We start from the raw sequence: 27627 nt of genomic DNA on the forward strand, positions 1-27627 counted from the left end.
CACTAATACATATGTACAGGCTCTTGAACTGTACCTGGGCAGAGGAAGACCAGGCTGGCCTGCAGAGCCTCCAGCTGAACCTCCGGCTGGAAGTTGTGGACCTTCATGGTGCTGAGGATCTGACTCATGGCCATGTTCAACTCATCCAGACTGGCTATCCTACAGATGCAGGAAGGAAACATCTGTGTTACTGTATCTGTACATTCTGAGAAAACTAAACCATACTATAGCTGGGGCTTGTTCATCTTAACAAAATAGATCCTGCAACTGAGTTTGTGGAAGTATTTAAAAATATTTTATCATTTTGTTTCAAACAAAAACTATGGAATGTAGAATGAAGAACCAAGATGGGATTTTCTTCTCCCCATCACTTAGATTGAAAGCATATTAAGAATTGTATTTCACCAACCAGCATGAGCAATAATATGGGCACCTGCCTGTTGTTCTATGACAGGTTTCATACCTCAGTGTAAAAAGATGAATGATCTTAGAGAAACAACACACTACCACCCTAGCAGACTTGTTTTTGTTATCTTGATGTTACATTTTCACCTCATCTATCAGTAAAACCAATAGAGAATGAAAATAATGCATTTGTACCCACCTTCCCTGGAAGAGCAGATTGAGCAGCTTGCAGGCGCTGATGGAAACCTCCTCTGAGGTTACATGTCTCTTCATCATCTCTACCAGGTTGACATGGAGGCCACTGGACAGCAGCAGAGAACACATTTTACCTGCAACCAGAGCAGACGTTGACTGTACAAGCCAACTAAACAGCAGTGTATTTATAAACTGATGATGCCATTGGGATTATAGGAGAAGTGAGGTGTTTATTGGAGTCTTTAAAAAAAGCTCAGAGAAAACGTTCAATTATAAACAGTAAACTTAATTACCTCCGGCAAAATAAAAACCACCCTGGCACTCTCTATTGTCTACTTAATTAAAGGCTGTTGACAACATGTAGGAGACAACATGTGGACTGGTTATCCAACAAACAAAGCACACCCCATCCCTGCACACAAGCTGTTATTAAGTGCTGTTCAACACTCACTGTTGTGAGTAATGAGCATGGCAATGGCACTAGTAGCAGCTTTAAACACGCTGGGAGAGGAGGAGTGGAGCAGCATGGCCACCATTAGCTGTCTGTGAACAGGAGTCCTGCAAACAAACACACAATACAAACGTCATTACATCCTGTCCTTGGTTAAACGTAGGGTTGGTAATTTGTCTCGTCTGTTTAAGCAGCTTTAAACAGTTGAATATAGTAAAAGAGGAAGTGTGTGATATCTCCTTGTTTCACCTCTCTTCCTGGTCCTCCTCTGACTGGCTCACTCCAGCACCGTGCAGTAACAGATTGTGGATGGCCCAGCTTGCAGCTTCCTGACGCAGCAGAAGGGAGTCACACAAGTTTGAATATTAAATATCGTATACCTCTTTTAATATTTGATAATGCGGTCGTGGGCAGGAAGAAGTTGGACTGACCTGAACTGCCGGCTCGGCGGCGTGGAGCTCAAGTGCCATACAGCAGACCTCCATCCAGCCCAGGCCCATGTCCTCTACCTCCTCTTTACCCCTGTTCTCCTCCTCCTCTCCTTTCTCCAGACCCTGCTCGGCCACCGCTTTGTTCTGCACGATGGTCGCAGCTGCCACAAAAATACAGTGTAGTCACATAGACTGACCCACAAATTGTTGGGATATAGAAACAGGCTCAAAGTATAATTTGGTGCATAAAGTCCCTTTTTTTACCCTAATATAATTCTGTGTCTCCAACACTACTACAGCTGCATGAATATACATAAGTTAATTTATATTTAATATGTGGGGTGGGTGTGTCCTCACTGAGGTCAGCCAGGCAGGAGAGAGCGGCCGCCTGCAGCGTGGCGTTGTTGGGGAAAGTCTGACAGGCTCTCACTGCAACCCTCTGGACGCCGTTCAGCACCAGGATGTTGTAGTAGCTCTCTGCAAGATGGAACACGCAAAACAAGTCGACAGTGAATCAAGTGTCTCTGTTTGCCAACCGTCAGCCTGCAAACAGGTCGGCTTATCAGAACATGTGAAATCTAAACACTGCTGCACCGATAGTGAGGATTCATTGATTTCACAAACAGTGTTATCAGGATCTAATGTCAACATGTGACCCGATGCTCCAGAGTCATTCACTGGCTTGCGGAAATAGGCAAGCAAGTATAAAGTAACGTCCAGATTGTTAATATTTGGACAGTTACTCATCAATTAAATTTGTACCTCATTACCTCTTTTTTTCAATTGTGTTAATTTTTAGGATGATTGTGTGACTGTTAGCAGCACTATCTAAAATCTTCTGGACAGATTACCTTGGAACTGGGTGGAAGGATGTGGTGTGGGTTCACTTTGTTTAAAATTGCAAAATAGGGCAGTTTTAACATTTGTGTTGCTTTCTCAAAGTTTTATGTGTGTATCTTGATGGAAACATTCAAACATATTCCTGGGGCTATTATCGATGAGTGTGTGCAATTTGTAAAAATCTGATTTAAAATGTGGCGTATATGTGGAGTATATGGGACTTTTTCCAGCTGCTGTATGCTCACAAATAGAGCTAGTAACCTGTAACTACCACCAATGTGTAGCTGAGAAACATAATGTGGCCTTATCTATAAAGCTTGTTTAAAAGGGGAACTGTTGCTCCTTTGCGGAAGTATGCCCTCTTATGTGTGACATTCTAGATTTGAAATTGAATTAGGCCAATAAATTCCCTGTATTATTACATTACATTAAATGTCATTTGGCTGACGCTTTTATCCAAAGCGACTTAAAATTAGTGTGGGGTCTGTATTTACCTCAATCAGGCATTGGTAACTTTTATATACTTTAAAAAGGCCATTTCCTAATGATGTCATCATGAAATAATTTATACTATGTGATGACTAGTGATGGTTCATTTAAAAAGGCTGTAGATAATGTTATTGGTTACAAAAATGAATTGCTACAATATGTGATGTCATTTTTCTGTCTAAGTGATGTCACAATGTTATCCTTCATTATTATATGATCATTAATGCATTTTTAATCGTTATTAGATATTGGAGGAGGTATCGGGTTATTAAAATGTTACAGAAATGTTATTGTTGACTGTTAAAATCTTGACCTGACCTGATGTAAACTTCCTGAAGAGGCAGCAGGCCGTCTCCTGCAGCTCCTCCACCTCAGGGAAGGCGTCCATGGCAGCGATGATCGAGCTGTAGCACCGAGCGCCTCCCGACATCAACATCTCCACGTTACTGGCTGGAGAAGACAAACTCATTAACTCCAAATGATGGGATTCATTCTGCTTCTTAGCAGATTTTCAGATTTCAGATTTTCATCTTAATCTTAATTTTTGTCTCCAAAAAAAGTACACGCTTGTCTGCACCGTTAGATTACACACTAGATATGTGAAAATGCATAGTGGGAATAGCAGGGGTAATTTAATAGGATCTGATTTGCAGTGTGTTAGAGTGTGTTCTATTGTTGTAAGTGAAAAATAATATTATATATAGCTTACATGGAACGTGTCTTTCATGACACACTTATAAAACAAATGATAAAGACAATACTCCCAACACTTTTGTGAATACACATTAAGCTATTGCAACCTTATACTGTACATACTGTTCTTTGTGTTTTGGGGGCGTAGCTTTTACAAGATCTGAGGGGTTGGGATGTATTTGTTACATAATTTCAAAGTGTAAACGGCTCTCACTAGTTTTCCAGGATTACCAACCCTAGCTTCAACTTTTTCTGAGAAGCAAGAGAAATCATTTTAATTGGAAACATCACAAACCATGGCACAGGACAGCTCTGCAGCGCATGATTAAAACTACCAAGAGCAACATTGTTACCCATCTGTGGAGCATCAGTGATACTGGTGGGGTGAGGTGTCTGCTCAAGCCCAGGGGATAAAGACAATACTCAGCCCAGCCCCTTCTCCACCCCCACCCCTTCAGTCTCTGTACACAGAGCCCTGGTCAAGTTCATTAGGGTTAACTGCTCAATCACATCCTGAACTTCAGCATCCTCTACATCCAACCACCACCAGCACCACCAGCAGTGGAGAGGTATCCTGAACCACGCACAGGCTCGCCCATCAATATGACCATCAAATACTCTCACAGTTCTACTGAACACAAGCCATACTTCACACTCCAACATGAAAAGTTTTGCTTTTATTATCAAATTATTTATTCATCCATTATTTAAATTAGATTATTTTTTTTTGTCAGTTGCAGAAAGTGTAATTACACAATCTTCTGTTGCATAATGATCATTAAAATGAATGTCGTTGAATCAAAACAACTGAGAACAGGTTTGTTAGGCGTCACTGCACTGCCAACCGGAGTTTGTGTGCTTTCTCCAACAACAAATAAAGTAAAAGAGGATGCAACTCACAGAACAGGGGATCTGATGGTGAAGCATTTCCTTCTATGACTGAAAAGGTCTTTCTGAAAGTATTGAATGAAGTTCTGAACCTTTTTGTTAGTGAAAAAACACGCTCTACCCTCTGACCCACTATCCTGTCCTGCAACTGTTTACTAGTGTTTAATATGATTGACAAGCCGTTACAGTGACAGCACAGTCAGGTGGTAAGGTCAGAAATAGACTGTGAGAGCAGTTGGTGTGGTATGTGCTTCTTTCATGATCATAAGGATACTTTGAAGTGCTAACACTGTTCGTTAGATGAGTAGGGAATTAAACTCAATACATCTGTTTCCGGACATTCACCAGAGTTTCCCTTTCACATTATTACAAACGCTGCAGGCAATTCTTGGCTCAGACACGTTCACAACCACAGCAACATTTCAAAAGGATTCAGGGTAGAGGTGGCACAGGATATAGAGGCAGGATGTAACGTATTAATTCCACTGCAGAGTTTTTATTTACGTCAAATCAACACAAACTCTCTTGACATCTTTGTTGGGGTCTTCTATGTGTATTGCTCCTCATTTTCAATCTGAGATATTTGTTTGCTTGTTTTTTTCATTTTTGCATCCATGTAAGAAACATCATTAACACATGTGTTCTCACATTCAGCCCCTCCGGAGAATGTCTGGAGATTATCTGGTGTTCAGTGCATGTCTGAAAGCAGCTTATGTTTCCAAACCAAACCTTGACTATATTTTAATTAAATATGTTGAGAGCTCAATCAACCTGAGATCAATGGATGTATGACAGAAGTCAGACATCAGTTTTGCCCTTCTTACTAATCAAATATCAAAGTTCTTGAGTTATTTGTTTAACCTCTAAGACTTCATGAACATTATTTGGGTGAAATCAGGTCCTACCAGGACGAGCCAGTGGGAGCAGCACTTTCATGGCCTGCAGCAGCAGCTCGGGACTGTCGGGGAACATCTGTAGAGCAGCCAAGATCACAAAGTGGTCCTGGATCTCCACAAACTCCACCAGGTGGTCGTCACTCACTGGAAAAATACACAACAAAGAGATGCAGCTAAAAAACACATGGTATACATACAGAGGGTATGATACATATAAAAATATTTCACCTTGGATTAATAAAAAATCCATTCTGATGATGTGATGCTAAACTTGACATTCTGTCTTAAGTCACAGATAATAAAACATAGATAAACTCATTATTTATGTAACAACATGGAATTCCCCTAGCAAAAGCCCCAAAACACTTTCCATATTTTCCCCACTCATGGAAATGCTAATGCTGGTATGCTTCATGTAATAAGCATTACAGCCTCATTGGACTCCAGGCACTGCTAGAAATTGTCGGGCTATTTTTTTTACTATTTAAAATGATTTACTACAAGAAAGTTTGCCTAAGTAACATGGAAATGATTCACTGTCAACTAAATGCTTCACAGTCCATTCTGACACACAAGCTTTGCATCAGGATGCATGAGAGCGAACATTCAGACAATGAGCATATTAATTTGTACAACAGTATACAAGATGTAACAGCATGTGTCTACCCACCTCTCTGCAGGAGGACTTGCAGAGCTCTGCAGCCTTGGAGATGCACTTCTTCATTAGTAGGAAACATCTTCATCGCCTGCACCACCAGGCCGAACACATCCTCTTCCTCCTCCAGCACCAGAAGGGCAATTATATCTACATGGCCATGAAAAAAACAGGCTTAACTGAACTGAACAAGGCTGTGTTCTGACCATTACAAATGGCAATTAGGAATGGCAAAATGTTTTTCATCAGTGAGTGATTGATTTTTCCGTTAGGGGAGCTACATTTTGCAGGAGGATGTGCAGAGAATCATTAAACTTCAATGCATTTTAATTTAAATAGATAAAAAAAAAAATGTTAAACGGCAAAAAGCTGAAGCTGTATTCTTGAAAACACACTACATCCACAAATAGTTGTGTTGCCCACGGATTAACTGTAACTATCACCACACTTTTGGTTTTCACAGTTTGCAATGTGATTTGTGTTGAATATCCCTTAGCAACTGCACATAAGAGTTTTTCTTTTGGGGATTATTTAAATATGTCTTTAATAGAATGTTCCTCAGAGGCAGGAAGTGCCTGATTACTATGTTTAGCAGTACAGTCATTAACATTGTACTTTCACAAAGATTTTTTTGGACCATGTGACACATTGAACTCAGCCTTTTTCAGTAATATAGGGCAGCGCACATTAGATTAGGGCATAACCACAAAGATTTTTAAGGAACAACGATAAGTTGTTGCCGTGAAATTACACAAAAAAATTACAATGGTTTTTTTGGTGTGGAATTTTAGAGGGGAACCCCACATGGCACATGTGTAAAGATACTGCAACATTTACATATGTGTCCTGCAATTCTTAGGGGTTAAATAAAGTTCAAATCTCTTATATATTTGTACACTTTATACTTCCTATCTCTAGTCTTTATGACAAGCTCATTTTCAATAATGAGCATTTTCTTTTGTATTGGCTTGATATATGGTCTATATGAACATTATAAAAAGAGAAAATAATGGCTTTTGTGGTGTCACACAGTAAAACAGACTTGTTTTAAATGTGTTAAGACTGAGTTGTTATTTATTATTTATTTGATCTTTTATGTATTCTTTTATGGAATTGTTCAGTTTTTAAAATGAAATTCACTGATAAAAACAATCATATGGCTGAGGGGTAGGATGCTGAACCCCGAATGGCCCCCCCATAGAATAACTAAGTGCTGCGAATAGATGCACTGTATGAATGTGTGTGTGAATGGGTGAATGTAGAACTGTACTGTAAAGCGCTTTGAGTGGTCATCAAGACTAGAAAAGCACTATATAAATACAAAGACATTTACATATAAATAAAATCATAACATAAACCTTCTATGGTGCTGATCATCTTTCCAATCAGATGTAAAATCACCATTAAAATCAGTAACTTTAACCTGGACGTCACAGGAGAGGGTGTAACATTTATTAATTTATATATAATATAATGTTTGTGGTGGCATGGCATCACAAAGAACGCAGTCATAGAAGTAATGCTCTGATGTGCTGTGGCATATCTCCTGTGTAGTTGTGTACCTGAACGGAGCAGCAGCGCCAGGGCTCGTAGTCCCACCACAGTCACCCTGCAGTCTGCGCTGTAGTGACACAGCACCTTCAGGATCTGACTGAAAAAAACACATCAACAAAGGCAGGAAGTTAACCATTCATTCTAGTGTCTGCATGCAAGACGCAAAAAACAACAAATATAAAGGAACTAAGTGGGCACAAAAAATTGCAGGTAAAACTGACGCAATAGTAAAAGCCAGAGACGGTGACTTACAATAATCAGGAAGTGAAAACAGAAAGGAGAACATTTAAACTGGTTCAGACATATTCAAGAGAAAACCCGACTCATAAAACAGTAAAAAACTACAGAGGAAATTCTACCATTATACTTACAATCCATAAGACTGAAATATAAAATGTTATATTGTTCATAAACCTGCTGAGATCTCTCATCTTTGTGGCCTTTTCATTGGTTTTGATATAACATCAAACCCTTTTCAAAACCACAGTATGTGGTTTAGTTTGGACAGTGTTGAGAATTACATTAATATGTTCTCAGTGAGAAAAACACAGCTTCTTTTAGACACAAATGTTGTGTCAACTGGATATTGATGTGACAATAATTAACTCCCATCAAGTATGTTTTTACTTACTGGTGCACTCCCAGTACCACCCACTCATTGGCTGCCTGCAGCGGGGGAGTCAGCTGGTCCAGAGTAGCAGGGCATACTTCCATCAGCCGACACAGTAACGACCAGCCCACCTGTACCAAGAGATCACATCATTACAAACTTCATATTAAATCTATAGGTGAACATGCCCAACAACAAGATTCAACAAAGTGAAAGTGATAACTCTTAGATAGAAAGTCACACCAGCCCCTGGTGGACGTGCACTTGATCCTGCAAATGATTTGAGCCAATGTCTTTTTTTGATGTAGGACACCATCCATCCGTCTGGAATGTGGGAGGATTTCAAAGTACAGGGAGAAAACCCGTGTAGACAAAAGGGAAAACATGCAAACTCCACACAAAAAATACCTGGTCAAACAGGTTCTGAACCTTCTTGAACACAATCATTCAACTATCCATCTCATGGAATTTCCTAAATTTGTTTGACTTCCTTGAAGCAGAGCCAAAAGCAATAAACACAACTAGCAAATAGCTGTTGTCGCGGTCTGGTGTGTTCTTTGAGCAACCACTGAATCAATGAGACCTGCAAGTGAAGCAAACAATAAAAATATGTTTAAGTCTAAATCCAACAAATGTGGACTAAAAGCAGAGGTCTAAACAGGGGGTCCCCGACCCCTCAGTGGTCCGCGGAGGTACTGCAGGGGGGGTCGGGAAATTTGTGGTTGATTAGATAATTTTTGATATTTTTACATTTTTTTCCCACAAATTTAAATAACTTTAAATATACATTAACATGAATCCAACATATTGTAGCGAACGGATAAATGGAGGCAGAAGATGTTATCTTTCAGTCAGCAATGCACACTGCAGCTCCTAAACCTTGCACATGTTTCAAATAAAAAACATGAATATATTAACCTGTGCATTAATTGAATAGCTTAGTACTGAATGCACAATAACAGGGTAGCTATACTTATACATGGCACTAGGCCCAGTTTAATATAAAACAAAATATTATACAATGTTCAAAGAAGGGGGTCCCGGCTCCATCTCTCTATTAGTTTGGGGGTCCTTGGCCTGAAAACGTTGAAGACCCCTGCTTTAAAGTATTCAAAGTATCTGATGAGTACATTGCAGGTCCTGTGTTGTGCTCAACCTGAGGCAAAACGTCAGAACACTCACGATCGTATTATTTCATCCTTGAAACGGGTCTGGTTTACCTCAACAGGCATATGAGTCTTGCAATCTGAATATGGGTTATGTGTTTTACTGCAGCCTCACCTCTGATAAGCTGCAGAACAGAGCAGTCACGAGCTGCTGTAAACATGCTGGGTCAGCTACACAGAGCTGAAACTGTCTTAGCAGGTGATGCTGTTGTAAACCTCTGAATACATCTCTGAGTCTAGTTAAAGGGAAATGCAAAACGGTTTCTGTTTCCATAAGAAACATGTTAAGATTAAAACTGATGCTTATTAGTAGAGCTGTAAGTCAATCACTCAATCAAAAGGCAATTAATTGACAACTTTTATGACGAATGCCAAACATTTGCTCTTTGCAGTTTCTTAAATACTTGTAGTTTAGGATTTTCTTTTCACAGATCGAAGAATATTGAAATATATTGGGTTCAGGATAATTTACTTTTTTCACATATTTTCATATTTTCACTGTTTTCTGACACAATAAACCACATGATTCATTTACAAAATAATCTGAAGAATAAATCAATGGTGGGAATATTGGTTGGACCAGCTCTACACATTTGTCACTGAAAAAAAGCCTTCAAGTGCCATTGTGGAAGTCAAAGTTAAAGATGGCCCAGTTTGTTGTGTAGGAATCTCAACTTTTGATGGGCAAAGCAAAAATAAAGAGCTCAATCGAATGTATGTGGTGGTGTTTGGTGCCTGGCAGTACCTGCTGTACTCCTCTGCTGTTCCTGTGGGACGACAGCACTGCAATGAGAGGGACGTGGACATCTTTGTCTTCAAACAGGTCAGCTGCTGCAAAAAAGAAGAAGAATGTCAAGCAATAAAAATAATTCCTGAATCAGAAGAAGAGGAAGAAGACAGAGTAGATGGCTGTAATGCAGATGTTGGTTTATAAACCCATTAGATAAGAAGAAGTAAAAGGTGCAGGTATTGGTGTTTGATCCTTTGCAAAGAAATGAGTAGTGCTCCACGAAGACAGTGATAAAAACACACTGATCAGAAAACATACAGATCTTTAATTATCTCCAACTAACTAATAAGACTAGAAATATTTGTAATGTTAGATGGCTATAACGCCATTTTGACTAGTAAAAAGAATATCTCAAATTCTGTGCTGAGGTATCAGAACTCCACATCTTGACTAGTAGATTCTGACAAGTCCAAACTTGATTGAAGGTATCTTGTATTGAGGCAAATTTAATAATTGAACTTGAATCTGGCCAAACTGTTGTGACTACATTGCCCGGAGGATTTGACAAGTCAGGACAGAGCTCTGTGTCATGATGTCCTCAGAATGAGAGGAGATGAGAGATGAAAAGGTGCATAATACTCCTCCCAGTTGTGTTTTTATATTTTGTGTTAAGGTTGGGATGAGAAACATGTGTTTTGTTGTGATGTCTAATCGCGTCCAAGCGGGGTTCCTCACCGTGGTCTGCGTGCGCCAGGAGGAGCAGATCCTGGATGATCTGGATCAGGGTGCACAGCTGCCGGTCCTCCTGCGGGCTCTTCAGCCTCACCACGAGCTTCTTCAGCCTCTCCTGCAGCTCCTCCTGGTCCACCATGCTCTCTGGCCTCCGCCGGACGACCTGGCGGACATTGACGGGGAATCCGTGCGCTGCCTCCGAACCGACCGAGGGCAGCAGCTGGGAGGAGACGAGCTGAAGCGTTCACTTGCTCACTGCGGCGGATATGGCGCAGTGGGATATTACATTAGCCGGGGTACAGCCCTACAGACTATGGGTACAGCTCGAAAAAGACCCTGGTGAGTTTGTGGTCCGACGTTGTCATCGCTTTGCTCGGCTATCTGACGTGAAGCTGGTTCTGGTTGGCGGCTCCAGACCTCAGAGTTGGGTATGTGAGAAAGTTTCTGTTCCCTCCTCCTCTGTCACATGACTGAGGGGGGCGGGGGAGGAGGGGGGAAAGAGAGAGAGAGAGAGAGAGAGAGAGAGAGAGAGAGAGAGAGAGAGAGAGAGAGAGAGAGAGAGAGAGAGAGAGAGAGAGAGAGAGAGAGAGAGAGAGAGAGATTGTTACTAAATTTGTCATCACACAGACTGTACAACAACTGTACAAAAACATGTGAAGTAACTATACATACACATGAGCAGCAACTATACATACACATTTTACTACTATTCAAAAACATGTGCAATAACTATACATATACATGTGCAATAACTATACAAACACATGTGCAACAACTATACATACACATGGGCTATAGTATTCACACACACTCCATCAAGTTATAGTTGTTCCTTCATTTGTGTTGAATGTCACAACGCACCATTGAATGTCTATTGTTAAAATGTTGTATTTGACCTCTTTTGTTATAGTCTCTCCTTCTACCTTGCTTTTATTTCAATTCAACTATTGCAATGCACTGGTGTCTACTTATCCAACACATTTCATTGTACTGTACGTATATAAAATAAAATATATAATCAAGGGGCTATTTCTTCATTTCCTTTTTTTATTTCTTAACCACCCTATTTTTTGTTCCATATTTCTATATTTTTCTTTATTTATAAATGTATTAACATTTGTAATTATCTGTTTCTACAAGTTAATATTATTAATATATTTATTTTTAAATGTATTAACCAAAATCTTTTTTTTATATGATTCTATATTATTTATTTATTTGTATACCCTTTTATTTCCCTATTGGCAAGGACCTGTAACAGAGAGCAAAACAAGCTTACCAAACATGTCAATAAAACAACTTCTATGATAATATTTTGGGAGCTTTCTTTTATTAGATTTATTTAATCTTATTTAACGCAATGATTTTCATTATTTGTGTCGCCTATCTATGGAAGCCCATTTCCGCCACTGTGATGGAGAAAATACAAATCCTGTATCTCATTATTATGAGATACTGACTGCTACTACTGACAGATACTCTGACCGCAGCAGCGCAGGGAAGCCATGGTTGAGAGACTTGCGGTCAAGCCAGCCGCCTCTCTTGTTTGCATTGTCAAAACAGCCGATTGCACATTTGAGGTAATCATTGTGAAGCAGTTCTGAGGTTTAGAGGAGCTGTTTTTTGTACTGACACTGTGTAGTTTTTGAGAAATCTTGTGTCAAAGTACCCTCCACAAAACAAGAATGAGCTACTTCTGCTATATTTGATGAAGGATTAAAAGCTTTTTTACCATGAAACGTAAACTGAATCATGAAACTGATATTGTTGGAGTACTAGTTAGACTAGTGCTACAAATACTAGATACTAATACTAATACTAGAGATAACAGTCAGATTCCTGACGTTGGTGAATGCCAGGTTCTGTCTGCGGGAGTGTGCGTTTCTGTGTGTGCTCTTCTCTGTCCCTCTTCACACAAACTGATAATCACATGTTTTTAGTTATTAATCGATGATGACGGATCACAAATCCAGATCGTTCTGTCACTTTAACCCTGAAGTGCTGACTGTGCTCGTCACCTTTCTGTTGTGTGAAGAGGGGCGGCTTCTGGCATAGGCGACATGCCTGTGTGTGCATCTGTACACAGTCCAAAAGTTCTTGGGGATGCGTGACGATTTGACAGGCTATTTGAGAGGATGTGAAATAAATAAAGTATAGAATCTCCTCACATTTTACATATCCTTATGTCAAACCTTGTTCATATTGTATTAAAATGCAGACTCCAAATGGATTCTGTTGTGCATTTTCTACACATCCGGTATTTACTTTTCTTAAAGGGCACATATTATGAAAATTCCACTTTTGTAGTGCTTCTACACGTAAATTTGGGTATCTGGCATGTCTACCGTACCAAAAACTCTGGAAAAAAACAACTCCTGCGATTTGCTGTGGTTCCTCTGGGATTACGACCAGAATTGCTCGCTACACGGCCCGGCTCCACCGGCCCGGTTAGCTGGCAGCCCGGCAGTTAGCTCGCGGCCGGCCTGGTTAGCTCGCGAGCTAACACTAGCCAGGGAGCCGGGCTAGCGTTAGCTCGCGAGCTAACCGGGCCGCTGGAGCCGGGCTGTCTCTCCCCGGAGCCAGGCCTCGGGGAGAACGATATCTCAAAACGATATGGTTGCACGATTGTATCTTCGTCTCCAGTAGCCATATTTCTACAGAGGTAATGGATAGCTAAAAATCTGGGCGCTTGTATCTCGTGAAGGAGGGAGGAGGGGTGAGGGGGGGGGGGGGCACTCAAAACAGGTCAATCTGAGGAGGGCTGTTTTAGACAGGGTAAAAAGGTGCTGTTTTAAATGATCCTTATGGTATTTTGACCAAAATATGTTAAAGACATTTCATTAAGACCCCAAGGAACCGTATCAACTGTGGTGAAATGAGCATACGATGGGCCCTTTAAACAATGTTTTAGTTAACTTGTTTTATTAACTAATGAATGTAACCTCTGGAGTGAGGGAGGTTGGTGGGGGCCAATCTGAAATCTCACCTAGGGCTCCAACATTGCCAGGGCCGGCCCTGTGTGTGAAGCAGGGGACTGCGTGCACACGGTGTTTAAACATGGGTGTCATGAACTCAAACAAACACAAAGTAAACGTCAGTCCTGTACGTGTCCTACTACCTTGTGATCAGTGCTGGTGTTTATTGATAAAGTGTAAAGTGAGCGCAGGTCAGAGGGAAGTGAGGAGGAAACAGACTCCGACACACACAGGACGACCGGGCCTTTAATGAGGTTCTGTTCTGATCCTGGAGCAGCGCTGGTTACAGTGATGCAGCGGCAGCACATCGCTCAGAGACAATGAACGGAGCAGAAAACATGGATCGATTCTGCTACGTCTCTGCCTTGATGCATCGCCGTCCTCAGGCAGCCTCTCAGCCACGCCTTCCCTGCTCTGCTGCGCCCCGCCCACAGTCAGTATTTCATATTTATGAGATCCGAACTCATAATTATGAGATAGTAAGTCATACAAAATAGCTACCTGGTCATAATAATTCGATACAGGATTTGTATTGTCTGCATCACAGTGGCGGACATGAGCATCCCAGTGTCACGTCACCACGGTCACCACACGCGGGCGTGTTTACGTCCCTGTATCATGTGATCTGGGACAACTGCTCACTTCCTGTTTGTACCGAACTCCAGCAGCAGACACAAGCTCGTCTCAGGTATTTATTCTTATTCTGCACACACACATATTGTCTGTTTACGTAAAGAGTTGGTTTGTGTGTCTGGGTTTCATTGCATCTGCCGTGAGTCGCACTTTTCTTTTCTGTGCCAGCGTGTATTCCCCCTGTGTCTATCAGCTGATCGGTGACGACCTATGCTCGTTGGCCAAATCTATGGGACCAGTTGTTATGACTTTATTTTAGTTGTGTCTTTTTCGGATTAAGCCTTTTAACATGCTGCATATAGCTGCACATTGACTTCATTAACAAATCCAAGGAATACACCTCGAAATCTGATGTGTGGAGGTGTATTCTCAGTATCTCCAAGCAGCGGCAGCATTACCCATCACTTCCTGCAAACAGAGCCCACATCTTAATCCAACCATCACTTTTATATAACAATACACGTGTTAGTACTAGTACCACTACCTACGTTGTTATAAGCGGTACATATTGAATTTCTGATAATGACTATGAGATAACGACTTATTTCTATAGCACCATATATATGTATCCATTATCTTCCCAGGATCCCAGGATAAATAAAGACTCACACAATTAGTAGACTTTTGAAGGGAGTTTGGCGCTGCATTCCTGAGAGATGACAGAGTGCCCATAAATTAACTAAGCTGTAATATTTTGCATTGTATAGGTCTGGTTGTGGTACAGTTCATTATATTTAAAGTTGTTCTTTACTTATGGAGTGCCAAAGTCAGGTGAGGACGTTGCGTAAACATGGTGGGGGAGTAAAGATATCAGAAACCGAGCTACTGGCTATCTCTGTCGAGCTGGACCTTTTGTATACTGAATCAATAAAGTTTTATCTTATCTTATTTTATCTTATATTAAGGTAACATGGTATGTAATACCGCAGTCACATGATCTACCTTGTGTGTGGGGGGGGTCTTCCCTCAGCTCAGCTGTGTGTAATGGACGTTTTAAACTCTGTCATTAAAGGACAGCATCCATGCAGACCTCCCAGCCGCCTCATCCTGGTGTCAGAGGAAGCTGCTGTTGCTAAATGAACCTCTGCTGATCTGAGCCCTGCTTGTTTCCTCTGTGTCCAGCAGCTCTGACAGGTACAGCCGCGAGCACATGAGCAGCCTTGTGGTCAGCAGGAGGCAGAAATCAGAGAGTGATGGAGGGCGGAGTCTCATTGAGGACTCAGCCACCAGTGGGGATCGTCTCTTGGACCAACATGCATCCACACCGGGGTTCGTCTACGTGTTGGCCTTCTTCTCTGCCCTTGGAGGATTCCTCTTTGGGTACGACACCGGGGTGGTTTCTGGGGCCATGCTGCTCCTGAAGAAGGAGATGAACCTGAGCGCCCTCTGGCAGGAGCTGCTGATTTCCAGTACCGTGGGGGCCGCAGCAGTGTCCGCCCTATGCGGTGGCTTCCTGAACGGCTTGCTGGGGCGCAAGGTTTGCATCCTGATGTCCAGTTTCATCTTCACCATCGGCGGCATCATTTTGAGCTGTGCCCCAGACAAGGTGGTCCTGCTTGTCGGCAGAATCACTGTTGGTTTGGGCATAGGTGAGCTGGTCTTTGCAAATTGTGAAAAGGGGTAATTTGTTAATACACAGTCTTTACCTGTGGGAATCAATTGGGCGGATCCAGGGGTGGGATATTTTATGTTTAAATTCTAAAATATCAAAAATCATTGTTTTAGTATCATAAAGGAGCAACAATATTGAATGTTTCTAATTAATCTGACTCCTAGTAATAGTAATAATAATATTAAGTAATAGTAATAATAATAATAACTTTATATAGCACCTTTCAAAATAGGCATTACAAAGTGCTTTTAAGTAAGTTATGGAACACCCCCTGGTATTTAAACCTGCTTTCACATTGCTCATGAGCAGATACAAACTCTCTCTCATCTCATCCAATCTGACCTGCTGCTCCTGATCCACTGTGAGGTTAAAACCATAATCATGTTACAGAATCAAATAAGAACTTTAAGATTAACCAAACTATAGAGACAAAAAGTGTGCAGGTTGAAGTCATCTGTGCTTGTCATAATGAAACCTGATCTTTTTCTTTGCCCCTCAGGTATTGCTTCAATGACAGTTCCTGTGTACATAGCTGAAGTTTCCCCTCCACACCTAAGAGGTCAGCTGGTCACCATCAACTCCCTCTTCATCACTGGTGGCCAGTTCATTGCCAGCGTGGTGGATGGAGCTTTCAGCTACCTGAGACATGATGGCTGGAGGTATTTGCTCCAGGTTGTCATAGCTTTTCACTTTGGTTTTGTCTGTCATGGCTCTCCCCATTTTGCTTTAAGAGAAACCAAAAGACAGTGCATCTCTTATCTTGATGAGTTACCTGCATCAAGCAGTGACACTTGCACTCTTCTTTAATTGAATGCATTTGATCCTGTGTAATGTCATACACAATCTATACATCAGCAAGCCTGTTGTTAAAAACTTTTTTAACTCTCAAATATCAAGACAGCTTAAGTCGTGTGCACTGTCATGTTTGTCTGCTCACAGCACTGAATTGCTTTAGTGCCTCAGGGGTCATTTTGACAGCAAAAGTACACAGGACAAGCAAACGAGGGATCATGAATAGATTAGACTTTTAAAGTGCAATACTGATCCTAAAATCTTAGTAAAAGCAGCGTGCATATCCCCGCCACGGTCCGAACAGTTCTAAAAAAGGACATTTTTCTTTAAGGTAATCACACAGCTCTAAAACAACTCCCTGGAATATTGTCAAAGATCCCTGCAAGTCTTCAGACCTGAAATTAGGATTCAGCAGGTTGTCTATTTTCTCTTCCTTCAATTCTCCTCCTCCTCCTCCTTCACCTTGTCCCTATTCTGCAGGTTCATGTTGGGTCTGTCCATTGTTCCAGCAGTGCTGCAGTTCGTCGGCTTCTTCTTCCTCCCGGAGAGCCCTCGATGGCTTCTCCAAAAGGGCCGGAGCCAGGAGGCTCTTCAAGCTCTGAGTAAGATAAGAGGAGGCCAGAACGTTGAGGAAGAGTACGACACCATCAGAACAAGCATCGAGGAAGAGGAGAAAGAGGCTGGTGGAGGTGAAAACAAATCTGAAAACGCATAACCTTGAATTCTGACAAACAGAAAAGTAAAAACTAATTATTAAAATCAAATACAGTTACAGGATTTGAATTTGTAATATGTCATACAGACTTTTGGTTGTTTTTCGTTTTTTTTTTTTAGGAGGTTTTGTTATTTTGCGGATCATTAGCCATGGTCCGACTCGCAGGGCTCTCTTCGTTGGCTGTGGCCTCCAGATGTTTCAGCAGCTGTCTGGGATTAACACTGTCATGTAGGTCGTCTATTTATCTTGTTTGAGCTCCCTCTCACAGTAATTATCTCCCTCCTGCCTGATACCATGGGCCACCACTGTAAAAGCTCAAATTATTAAAAAGAGCCTGTGTTTTTTAACTATGTCGTGACATGAGCAGTATAAATGTAAAACCTTGAAATGCAGAGTTGTTGAGGCTGGGTGCTGACCTGGAAACCACACCTATCAGAGAGCTAAGTCTGTAGATGCATAACTCACTTGGCTGTAAAATTGGTTTGACTGTTCTGTGACCCTCTCTGCCCACATCCAGGTACTATAGTGCAACCATTCTGCAGATGGGGGGGGTGCGGGACGATAAACAGGCGATCTGGTTAGCTGCTGCAACGTCTGCTACCAACTTCGTGTTCACACTGCTTGGAGTCTGGCTTGTAGAGCGAGTGGGTCGCCGGAAGCTGACCCTGGGCAGTCTTTTAGGTTGGTCATTTGAATAATGTTACAGGGACTTTATTTGTTACAGACTGACAGATAATAGGATATTGTAATCACTCAAGTTTAATCAAACATATAACTTGTCATTGACATTCATTATTTTAATTTACTTTTTTGAAGATTTTTAGGCAAAATTATTAGTTATTAAAAACCGTTAGCATATAAATCCGTAATAAATTAACAAATCTAAAAAGACAGTAATGTACTTATTGATCTTTTATAAAAACACACAACAGACCAGGAGATATATATGATACACATCCTTTCTCAAGAAAGGAAGATGGTGCAATCTTTATTTATTCATAATTATTATCAGAAATGTATTTACTGTTCTTATTCTGTCAACATATTTAAGACTAGACTGAAGACTTTAGATTTTGGATTTTGTCTTATTTGATCTTACAGCACGCTGTCTAACAGTATCTAAAACAATTTGACTTGACTTATTTTTTCTAATGCAGGTACTGGTCTGAGTCTCACTGTGTTGGCAGTTGGGTTCTTGCTATCTGCCCAGAACTCCCCGCCCGTCACCCTGCACCCAGCTGAAGCTCAGAACTCCACCTGCAGACAATATGGGTAAGAGATCATCAAGCAGCAACATTTCAGTAGCTTCAGTCCATTGTTTGATGCATTAGTGTATCGTCTCATTCACTCGGACAGCGTACGTAGGCAATGAGAGAAGGTACATGTAAAGAGTCAGTTTTTCTCCACAAGAACATTTCTCACCTGGCTGTATTTTCTATGACCACACATAACATATAAACAGCCAGGCATCTTTCAAAGGAGCTGATGAAAGCAAATGTAGAAAATTACAAAGAGATCTTTAGGAAGAGTGACCTATCACACTGACCCCTGGAGGCTGATGAGAAGATTCTTTTAAGGATGTTTTTTTTTTTCATGAAAAAGACTTTAAATAGCTGTCAAAAGTCAGAATCTATAATATAAATGACAGCAGCTGTAGACTTTTCTCAGCTAACGAATAGTTTTATAACACAATTAAATGTGGGAATATCCAAAGACCTTTTCAAGCTACCCCAATGATCAAAACACATAAAATGAAAGTGCGTAAGTTCTGCAAAAAGTTACTTCTGGAATTTTACCATTGTTCTATTATGTGACCATCAATATTTTTCCTGCCTCTGTGGGTGTAATGCATCTTTCTGCTATGTGAGGTTTCTGGTATAACATCTCTATTTTCTTGAGTAATAAAAATATTTCACAATAAAAAAAAATTAATGGATTCAGTCAGCAGTCCCTCTAGAGTGCTTTTGCTGTGAAACGGGCTCAGGAGGTGTTGCAAATATTGAATGTGACATATTCAACAGATAGTCATTGATATTGGCATCTTTTGCTCATGCTCATTTAACAGCGTGATGGGCCCTGGGAGAAGTTTTACAATCAGCTCTGTCCTCCAGGTTCTGTGAATTCTGCATGTTGGATCCCAGCTGTGGATTTTGTTACCGTGACAATGGAACCGACGTGTACAATTCCTCCTGCATTCCTGTTAACCAAGCATCCACAGATCATGCAGCGTGGGGAAGGTAAGAGGGATACATGAGTGTCACAGTACAAACTTTACACCCCAATCCCATTTAAGTGAATATCATTATTGCAGTTGGATCGTTTTGTACATGAATAGACTCATAATTCACTTTCAGCATCTTTCAACTTAAAGCTAAATAAGTCACATCCTTGTGCTGGATGATTAGGTTTTACTCTGCAAAACCTGCAGAGTAGAGTCGGTTTCAATTTCTTGCTTTTGTTTTATCATGTAGTTGTTCCAACCAGACGGGGGCAAATGACAGTTCACTATGGGCGTACAACTACTGTCCCACATCCTACTCCTGGATCGTCCTGTTGGGGCTCATTCTCTACCTTGCGTTCTTTGCACCAGGTTTGAGAAATCTTACAAGCATCTCACAGCTGTAGCTGTAGATTTAATTTTAAATGTATAAACCATAATATAGTCATCATGACAAAGTTGGAAATTCTTTCCCAACTTTATTAACACTTAAAAAGCTCCAATCTATGGCCCTGTTCAGACCTTGTATTATGCACACAAATAAACAAAGAACAACAAATACCTAATATACTGCTAGGTCGCTGATATCAAGAGCGATAAATGCAATGCATGTTATCCATGTGAATATAAATCAGGCTCTCTCCACTGTGTGTGTCTGTGTGTCAGGTATGGGCCCGATGCCTTGGACAGTGAACTCTGAGATCTACCCACTGTGGGCTCGCAGCACCGGGAATGCCTGTTCAGCTGGGGTCAACTGGATCTTTAACGTACTGGTGTCTCTGACCTTCCTTCACATCGCTCAGTTTCTAACCTATTATGGTAAGATAATCAGAAGGTCAGGGGATGTTGGATGTGTAATTGGCTGTTTTTAAATATTCTCTCCAGGGTTTCGGTGTCCAGTTTCCATTTAAACTCAACTTTACGTTGTTGCCAGCTCAGCTTTCCCTTGTGATCAGCGTATGGATAGGTGTCCCCTTTCTGCATCCTCTGTGTCCTTGGGCAAGATATTGCCCCTGAAGGCTGTGCCAGCAGTGCCTGAGTGATGCGTAATAGAGAAAGTGCTGCACATAGATGCACGGTGTGAATGTGTGAATTGCAGGGATGTTCATCTAGAAAAGCATTACATAAATGCAGATCCTTGGCAATAAGTTTCAACATTTTCCTGGTTTATCTTTTCCCTTTATTTAGCTCTGTTATCTAATATATATCTTTGTTTTTAAAAGTAGAAATGTAAGCGTAGGATTGTCTGTGAAGAACTTCCTGCAACTTCAGAGGGAGTTTTTGCTTCAGCCTGATCCTCAAATATAGTATTTTATTTTAACTCCTTATATAACCAGGCGTGGTCACTGTAAACACCATCTTGTTTATAGCAACAGTGGCAGGGGACATGAGATGAACTTCAACTGTTTACAAGTTTAGAATATTTCTAAGAAGGACTACAATCTTCACAAGCTCACATATTGGTTCACCCATAGGAAACACAGCAGCAAAAACTGGAATGTATTCTCCTTATATTAAAACAAGCTGCACCAAATCTCACACACTCATAGATCTCAGTTCCCTAAAAGCACTTGATCTTTTTAAGTAGGATCTATGAATTATTCTCTTGGAAATCTGTAAAAAAAATGACCTCACAAAAAATCATTCCCCTATATGCAAATTGGTTCAGATCCACAACAAAATGTAATGTTTAATTTTTTTGGGCCCAGTACATTTTGCGTTATGCTGACAAACAAACAAACAATCGGACAGGGTTGAAAACAAGGGGTGGTCATAAAGTGCCCTGAATATCCTTCTATTGTGCAGTCGCTGGTAAACAAGCTGCCTAGAATGCTGCCATTGAATTTTTATTTATGATTTACCAGGGTGGGCATGAGATCAAGTCTGCATTTTCAAGTAGCACATAGACAGTTTTTTCTTCAACACCCCAAACAGTATGTTGTCACATAAACCTCACTTTAAAGTGAATGAATTTCATTATATTAGAATCATTAAACGTCATTGAAACGATTTTAAAGCAAGATAACACAACCACACTCATCACTCATTGATCTTTGAAGCCTCTGTCTTTTAACCTTTTACACTTTGAGGGAGGAAGGCTGTGACGTATACTGTGGCTGTCTCTATGCACACAAACAACTCTTGACCTTTTCTCTGAGCTCACTAATGCCCTCCCCTTTAATTTATCATGGAAGCATATAAACAATTGCACTTAAATGTTAAGAGTAACTGAGATTAAACTGTCTTAATACCTTTTTGAAGCCATTGTATTTCTACCACTTTTATCTTTATTTGTTATTTTTTAAACGCATACAAATATCTAACTGTTTTATTTTCACTATGGCAACCATTGCTCAGAACTTAACAGTAAACATGTGCTTTTGAATCTCTCCTCCAGGGGCATTCTTTCTGTACGCAGGCCTGGTGGTGCTGGGGCTCCTCTTCGTTCAGGGCTGCCTCCCGGAGACCCAGGGCCGGCAGCTGGAGGACATTGAGAACTTGTTCACCGGTCCGCTCTGCTCCTGTGGAGACTCCTCACACGTCGGCAGTCGCCACGTGCAGTACATCCGGGTAAAAGGCAGCAACGTCCTCCTCTCTGACAATGAAGCCTCAGATGTAGAGTAGACTGGGAAGACTGTCCTCTCTGGCTTTGGGTGTTCCTGTCTTGGAAAGACTGCTCATGTGGGGATGGGAGGAAAGGTAACTTTGCTCTCTGGTAGCTGCAATCAACCCTTAGCCAAAACAAAGGCTTGAACTCTCAAACGAATGACCACATCTGGTGCTTTTCTTTTCTCTGGAGACTCATAAGTTGCCTCTGTTGTTTCTTTCAGAGTTTTTCTGTGGTTCATTCTCCTCATTTCCCACCGTTTCCTCTGTCATCATTAAGAGTAACACTGAAGTAGTGTTCATATGAGATAATTATTATCCAGGGAAAGTTACAGTTACAGTTCAGACTATAGGATTTGGACACAGAGATTTAATGTATTTGTTTGAATACGAGCACACAGACCTATTGATAATTCACATTTTGATTCTGAATGTCCTGAAGCACAGGGCCTGAACAACAAAAATATGTTACTGTCCAAATACTTAAGTCTGGGTTTGTGTTTAAGAAAATGAAAACTGAAAACATGAATACTGTTTTCAACCAAATTTAAGCACATGAACTTTAAGGAATGATATAATTTTTTCCAGCAAGTAGCATTTTCCTTTCTTCAGTCTGTTCAGAAACCAAATAACCTGGTTGCTGACTCACCTTTTCCTCAGCCTTTCCTAATGTCAAGACAATCTAACTTCCAGAAGAAGAACACTTTACATGATTTTAGTTAGATCATTTCGTCTTTTGAAAGCACCAGCATACCAGCAATGATGTGTTTGAATACCAGCACACAGACCTATTGATAATTCACATTTTGATTCTGAATGTCCTGAAGCACAGAGCCTGAACAACAAAAATATGTTACTGTCCAAATACTTAAGTCTGGGTTTGTGTTTAAGAAAATGAAAACTGAAAACATGAATACTGTTTTCAACCAAATTTAAGCACATGAACTTTAAGGAATGATATAATTTTTTCCAGCAAGTAGCATTTTCCTTTCTTCAGTCTGTTCAGAAACCAAATAACCTGGTTGCTGACTCACCTTTTCCTCAGCCTTTCCTAATGTCAAGACAATCTAACTTCCAGAAGAAGAACACTTTACATGATTTCAGTTAGATCATTTCGTCTTTTGAAAGCACCAGCATACCAGCAATGATGTGTTTGAATACCAGCCTCATAATATGTAGTTATAGATTCATAAAATATAAAACCTTATGAACATTTTATATCTTATTTGTTGAAATCCTCTTCATATTCCGATAACCATTGATTAATAAAATTGTCTTTAAAAAAAATGGAAAAAGGTCCTTGTGAGAATTACAACCAGTTATTTAATTCAGACCAATTTAGATGAATTGCTGGCGTTCCCTATAATTTCCCTATAAAAGCTTTGCTGGTGTGGCTGAATCCGGTGATTGGTGGTTGCTAATGTTGTATACACAGTGTGAGAGTTTGCACTTTATGAACCAAAAAGGTGTGTTTTTACATTTTTTTAATATATTTTTGTATGTCAGAATATAAGAATGAGTTGCCTAAATCTTTGATTTTCTAGCAAGGTTCGGAAAGCAGCTCGGCACAGTATGGAGCAGTGGGGTCAGACAGTGCCATAGCCTATATAACTGTGAGTACTGCATCAAAGTGCTGAGCGCACAAAAAACTTTGCTAAATGTTTACTGTAATGTTCAATCTCTTGTTTCCGCAGCTGAGATAATGGTAACGAAGTAGCCCTGAACACAATACAGGGAACGCCTTTGTACGCAACGTCCTCTTAACACTTGGATATTTATTAGCATTTAATATAATTTCTTATGATTTTCTTGCTGCACTCTGTTTTTGTTACAGTGCAATATAGAAGTTGCCTTGTCTGTATGACCTGTAATGTTCCTTTTAAATGTTTAATTGAAGTTTCTAATGTAATATTGGATTCCAGCAAACATCTGGAAATGTCTGAACTGTGGTGCGTTTAATGTGTGAAACCACAAATGGGAACAAAAGATGTCCAGTGTTCATAACTACATATTTTGTGTTATTGATTTAATGCATTGCCATGTTGTTCTGTCTGCTATAAAAACTAATTTGTAATGAGATAGCAGTGACAGGACCCAGCTGCCAATTGTACATGATCACCCTCTTCCATGAGATATTGATAAGGAAAGAATATTTTTGCATTGTGAAAATGCACAAGTTTAAATATGGTGACAGACATTTTAAATGGTGACACTTTCATTTGGTACAACCGAATCAGTTCACCAACAGGGGAACAGACATGTTAAGAATATTAATGTTAGTGTGTAGGTTTAAAGGCCGTAGGTTCATTTGAACCTAAAGGCAAATAACAGGTGTGTGCATTTAATTCTGGTACTGTGTCATTCTTATCTTATTCATGTTTTCATGCTGTGTATGAAATTACATTCCATGTGTCTTTGATCAAGCTCTTTTACATCATGTGATGTTTGGGAATTAAACACACAACATAGTTGTAACAAGTGGTTATTTGAGTTACTGTTGCCTTTCTATCATCTCAAACCACTCTGCCCATTCTCCTTTGACCTCTGACTTCAACAAGGCATTTTCGGCCACACAACTGCTCCTCACTGGATATTTTCTCTTTTTTGGACCATTCTCTGTAAACCCTAGAGTTGTTTGTGCATGAAAATCCCAGTAGATCAGCAGTTTTTGAAATACTCAGACCAGCCGTCTGCCACCAACAACCATGCCACGTTCAAAGTCACTTAAATCCCCATTCTGATGCTCGGTTTGAACTTCAGCAAGTCGTCTTCACCACGTCGAGATGCCTTAATGCATTGAGTTGCTGCCATGTGATTGTCTGTTTAGCTATTTGTGTTAACAAGCAATTGAACAGGTTTGCCTAATAAAGTGGCCGGGGAGTGTACATCTCAAACATTAGCTGTTCTTGTAAGATAATCATGGGCTCTTAATTAACTGATACATTTTGTTCTCTTTAAATGTCAGGAAGTAGCCAAATATTTAAACTGCATTTTTCCAAAGCCAAGTACATTGTCTTCAAATGGCTTGTTTCATCTGACCAGCAGTCCAAAACTCAAAGACATTTTTGTTTTACTGTTATAAATGTTTGCAGGAAATCACCAGATTTGCAGATGTAAGTGGCTGAAACTTGAAAAAGTTTATCTTGAAAAATAACTTCAACATTGAATCAATGAATAATTGAAAAACATTTTCTCTCCCACCTCTACTTGTATTACGTCCTTCTGCTATTTTTCTTTTGACCAAATTTTTATTATTTTATAATGTTCCACTTTTGCATTGGTAAAGAAGAACACAAAAAAATATTTAGATATAGTTGACTATGTATATCTGTCTATCTATCTAAAGATATATCTATAAAAAAAAAATATATATATATATATACATTCATTTAAATACCAATGCGCAACCTTGTGAAAAATGCCAAATTAGGAGGATATTGAATATGTACAATCATGTATATAGTCATTCGTACGGATACAGTCATTATCCAGAAATAACCCAACATAAGTGTATCGTGTGGTCGAACTATTTAAAGAAAATTCTGTTGGTATTTTATTACATACAGATATATTTCTTTGGAATTGGGAAATTTTAAAGATTGTAATACAATGGACGCGAATGGAATTTCATTTGTTGCATTACAGTTTTTCACAATTGTTAACACACGTTTTTCAAAACAATAACGGCTTTCTCATAAATGCACACAGAAAACTCAAAACCTCACACACAAAATGCTAAACCTGACACTCCCTTTGCAAGATGGCTCTTTGCCATCAAATCTCTTCACTGTTCACAAAATAGAACTCGTGTTTTCATTTGGTACACACAGCCATATTTTCAAATGAAACACACATACCATTTATTGAGTACGCACAACTAAGCATTTGCTTGCACACTTCCAAGCATTTACAGCACACTGAAGTGCAAAATTGATAACACAATCATCGAAATGGAACACACCATATGAAGGACAATGACTCTGGAGAATTAGCCATTTCTCCTTTTGTAAACTGTCTCAGTGTAGGCCTACTTTTTTCGTAGTCAAACATAAAACAGCACACAAATATGCAGCAAAAAAAGGTTTATTTCGGTACACACAGAGAACAGTACAGTACTGACACAGACAGCGTGAGAATGCAAGTTACAGTATGGACACAGAGAGGTCAACACAATGGGCTACAGTGAGACACTGTAGAAAAGGAACAATATTGGATTACAGGTACAATACATGCATGTGTCAGTGCTGAATGTTTGGTACTAACAAGCACAAACTCTCGCTGTAACTCCTTGATCGTCTGTGTTCCGTTCGAATGGGACCCTGTATACCTGTTTCCTCCGCATGGCATTCCTATGAAGAATACGGTCCAATGTAGAGAGGCTGACGGTCTGGACGTTTCTAAATGTAGCATGGTCAGCCAGGATCTTTGTTTTTATTTGTCTGAGTGTGATAGCGTTGTTCTCATGAACCATATCTACAATTTGAGTCTCCTGTTCGGCTGTGAAAATGCGTGTTCTTCCTCCACGGTGTGGTTCTCTTTCAGTCCTGCAAAATATAAATACTGTGAGCACACTGTATTCTATTCTATTCCATTGTTCATCAAACAAAACAGAGGCTGAAGGCACTTTAATGCTGCAGTCCTGATTGCAAATTGCTCAACAGACCTGAATGTTTAGAGATTTGAGGATTTGTGTGTTGTAGGTTGATGCTTTGATATTTTACTTGAGAAGTGTGTGCAACAACTGAACATTGTGTGTAGTGTTTTGACAACAAGGTGATGTGTAATTTACATCAGAGTGTAAAGAAGGAAAGTGAGAGTCTAATGAGCTAAGGGAGTGTGAAGTAGTGCCAAATTGGGTCAAGCTATTGGTACATGAAGTGAATGTTGTGCAAATTGTGCCGAATTTTTGCTTTTTGTGTGTTAACAACTGAGAAAAACTGTAAACCTGGACTAAGACCTTGTTAACCAAGTAAAGCTGCAATGGTATTTCTGACCACAAGGAGACCCTCAGCCACACATTGTCCATTTTATTGGGTCAGTCTGTGATTTCTAGCTCAGAGTTTGGACATAAATGTTTCTCATGTTCAGTAGTGCAGCCACCATGCAGTCTGTGGCTTCCCTTCACTGTACTGCACACTGACGTGTCTTGTCATTAGTTGTGTCCTGGTTCATGTCCAGTAGTGCTCAGATTAGACAGAGATTGAAATACATCAGGGTGATTCTGTAAAGCTATACATATATATACACTCCACTTACACTTCATTAGATTACCAATTCAATATAATGCAATTCAGTAATGTAAGTGTGATTTAATATGATAATAGTAAAAGGGTGGAAAAC

At 40.1% G+C, this 27627-nt stretch overlaps 2 protein-coding genes across 5 annotated transcripts in view; one reads left to right on the forward strand and one right to left on the reverse strand.

Moving 5' to 3' along the window:
• lrrk2 (leucine-rich repeat kinase 2) overlaps positions 1-10874 on the reverse strand; it is a 43425-nt gene extending 32551 nt beyond the window's left edge. The window contains exons 1-13 of the mRNA XM_061076089.1: positions 10739-10874; positions 10019-10104; positions 8129-8238; positions 7506-7594; positions 5959-6093; positions 5298-5432; positions 3130-3261; positions 1840-1959; positions 1483-1643; positions 1301-1380; positions 1052-1158; positions 605-734; positions 35-159 (exon numbers count right to left, since the gene is read on the reverse strand). Of these exons, the coding sequence (XP_060932072.1) occupies positions 35-159; positions 605-734; positions 1052-1158; positions 1301-1380; positions 1483-1643; positions 1840-1959; positions 3130-3261; positions 5298-5432; positions 5959-6093; positions 7506-7594; positions 8129-8238; positions 10019-10104; positions 10739-10874 (1546 nt within the window). The remainder of the gene's footprint in view (positions 1-34; positions 160-604; positions 735-1051; positions 1159-1300; positions 1381-1482; positions 1644-1839; positions 1960-3129; positions 3262-5297; positions 5433-5958; positions 6094-7505; positions 7595-8128; positions 8239-10018; positions 10105-10738) is intronic.
• A 3462-nt stretch (positions 10875-14336) lies between these two features.
• LOC133008780 (proton myo-inositol cotransporter-like) lies at positions 14337-25181 on the forward strand. 4 transcript variants are annotated; one of them, XR_009680523.1, is made up of 12 exons: positions 14337-14398; positions 15469-15932; positions 16455-16614; positions 17228-17436; positions 17582-17690; positions 17980-18143; positions 18620-18734; positions 19574-19699; positions 19934-20052; positions 20347-20499; positions 22079-22380; positions 23832-23883. XR_009680523.1 is itself a non-coding variant. In XM_061076085.1 (12 exons), the coding sequence occupies exons 2-12, from the start codon at positions 15494-15496 to the stop codon at positions 23922-23924; spliced, it is 1860 nt and encodes a 619-aa protein (XP_060932068.1). In that variant the 5' UTR covers positions 14337-14398; positions 15469-15493; the 3' UTR covers positions 23925-25181. The 4 variants fall into 4 exon arrangements, 3 of the variants coding, with proteins under 3 accessions (XP_060932068.1, XP_060932071.1, XP_060932069.1); XM_061076085.1 differs by having other exon boundaries at positions 22079-22251; positions 23832-25181; XM_061076086.1 differs by having other exon boundaries at positions 14353-14398; positions 15466-15932; positions 22079-22251; positions 23832-25181.
• Positions 25182-27627: the final 2446 nt, after the last annotated feature.

The sequence above is a fragment of the Limanda limanda genome, chromosome 8 (genome assembly GCF_963576545.1).
Source record: "Limanda limanda chromosome 8, fLimLim1.1, whole genome shotgun sequence".
NCBI classification, from domain to species: domain Eukaryota; kingdom Metazoa; phylum Chordata; class Actinopteri; order Pleuronectiformes; family Pleuronectidae; genus Limanda; species Limanda limanda.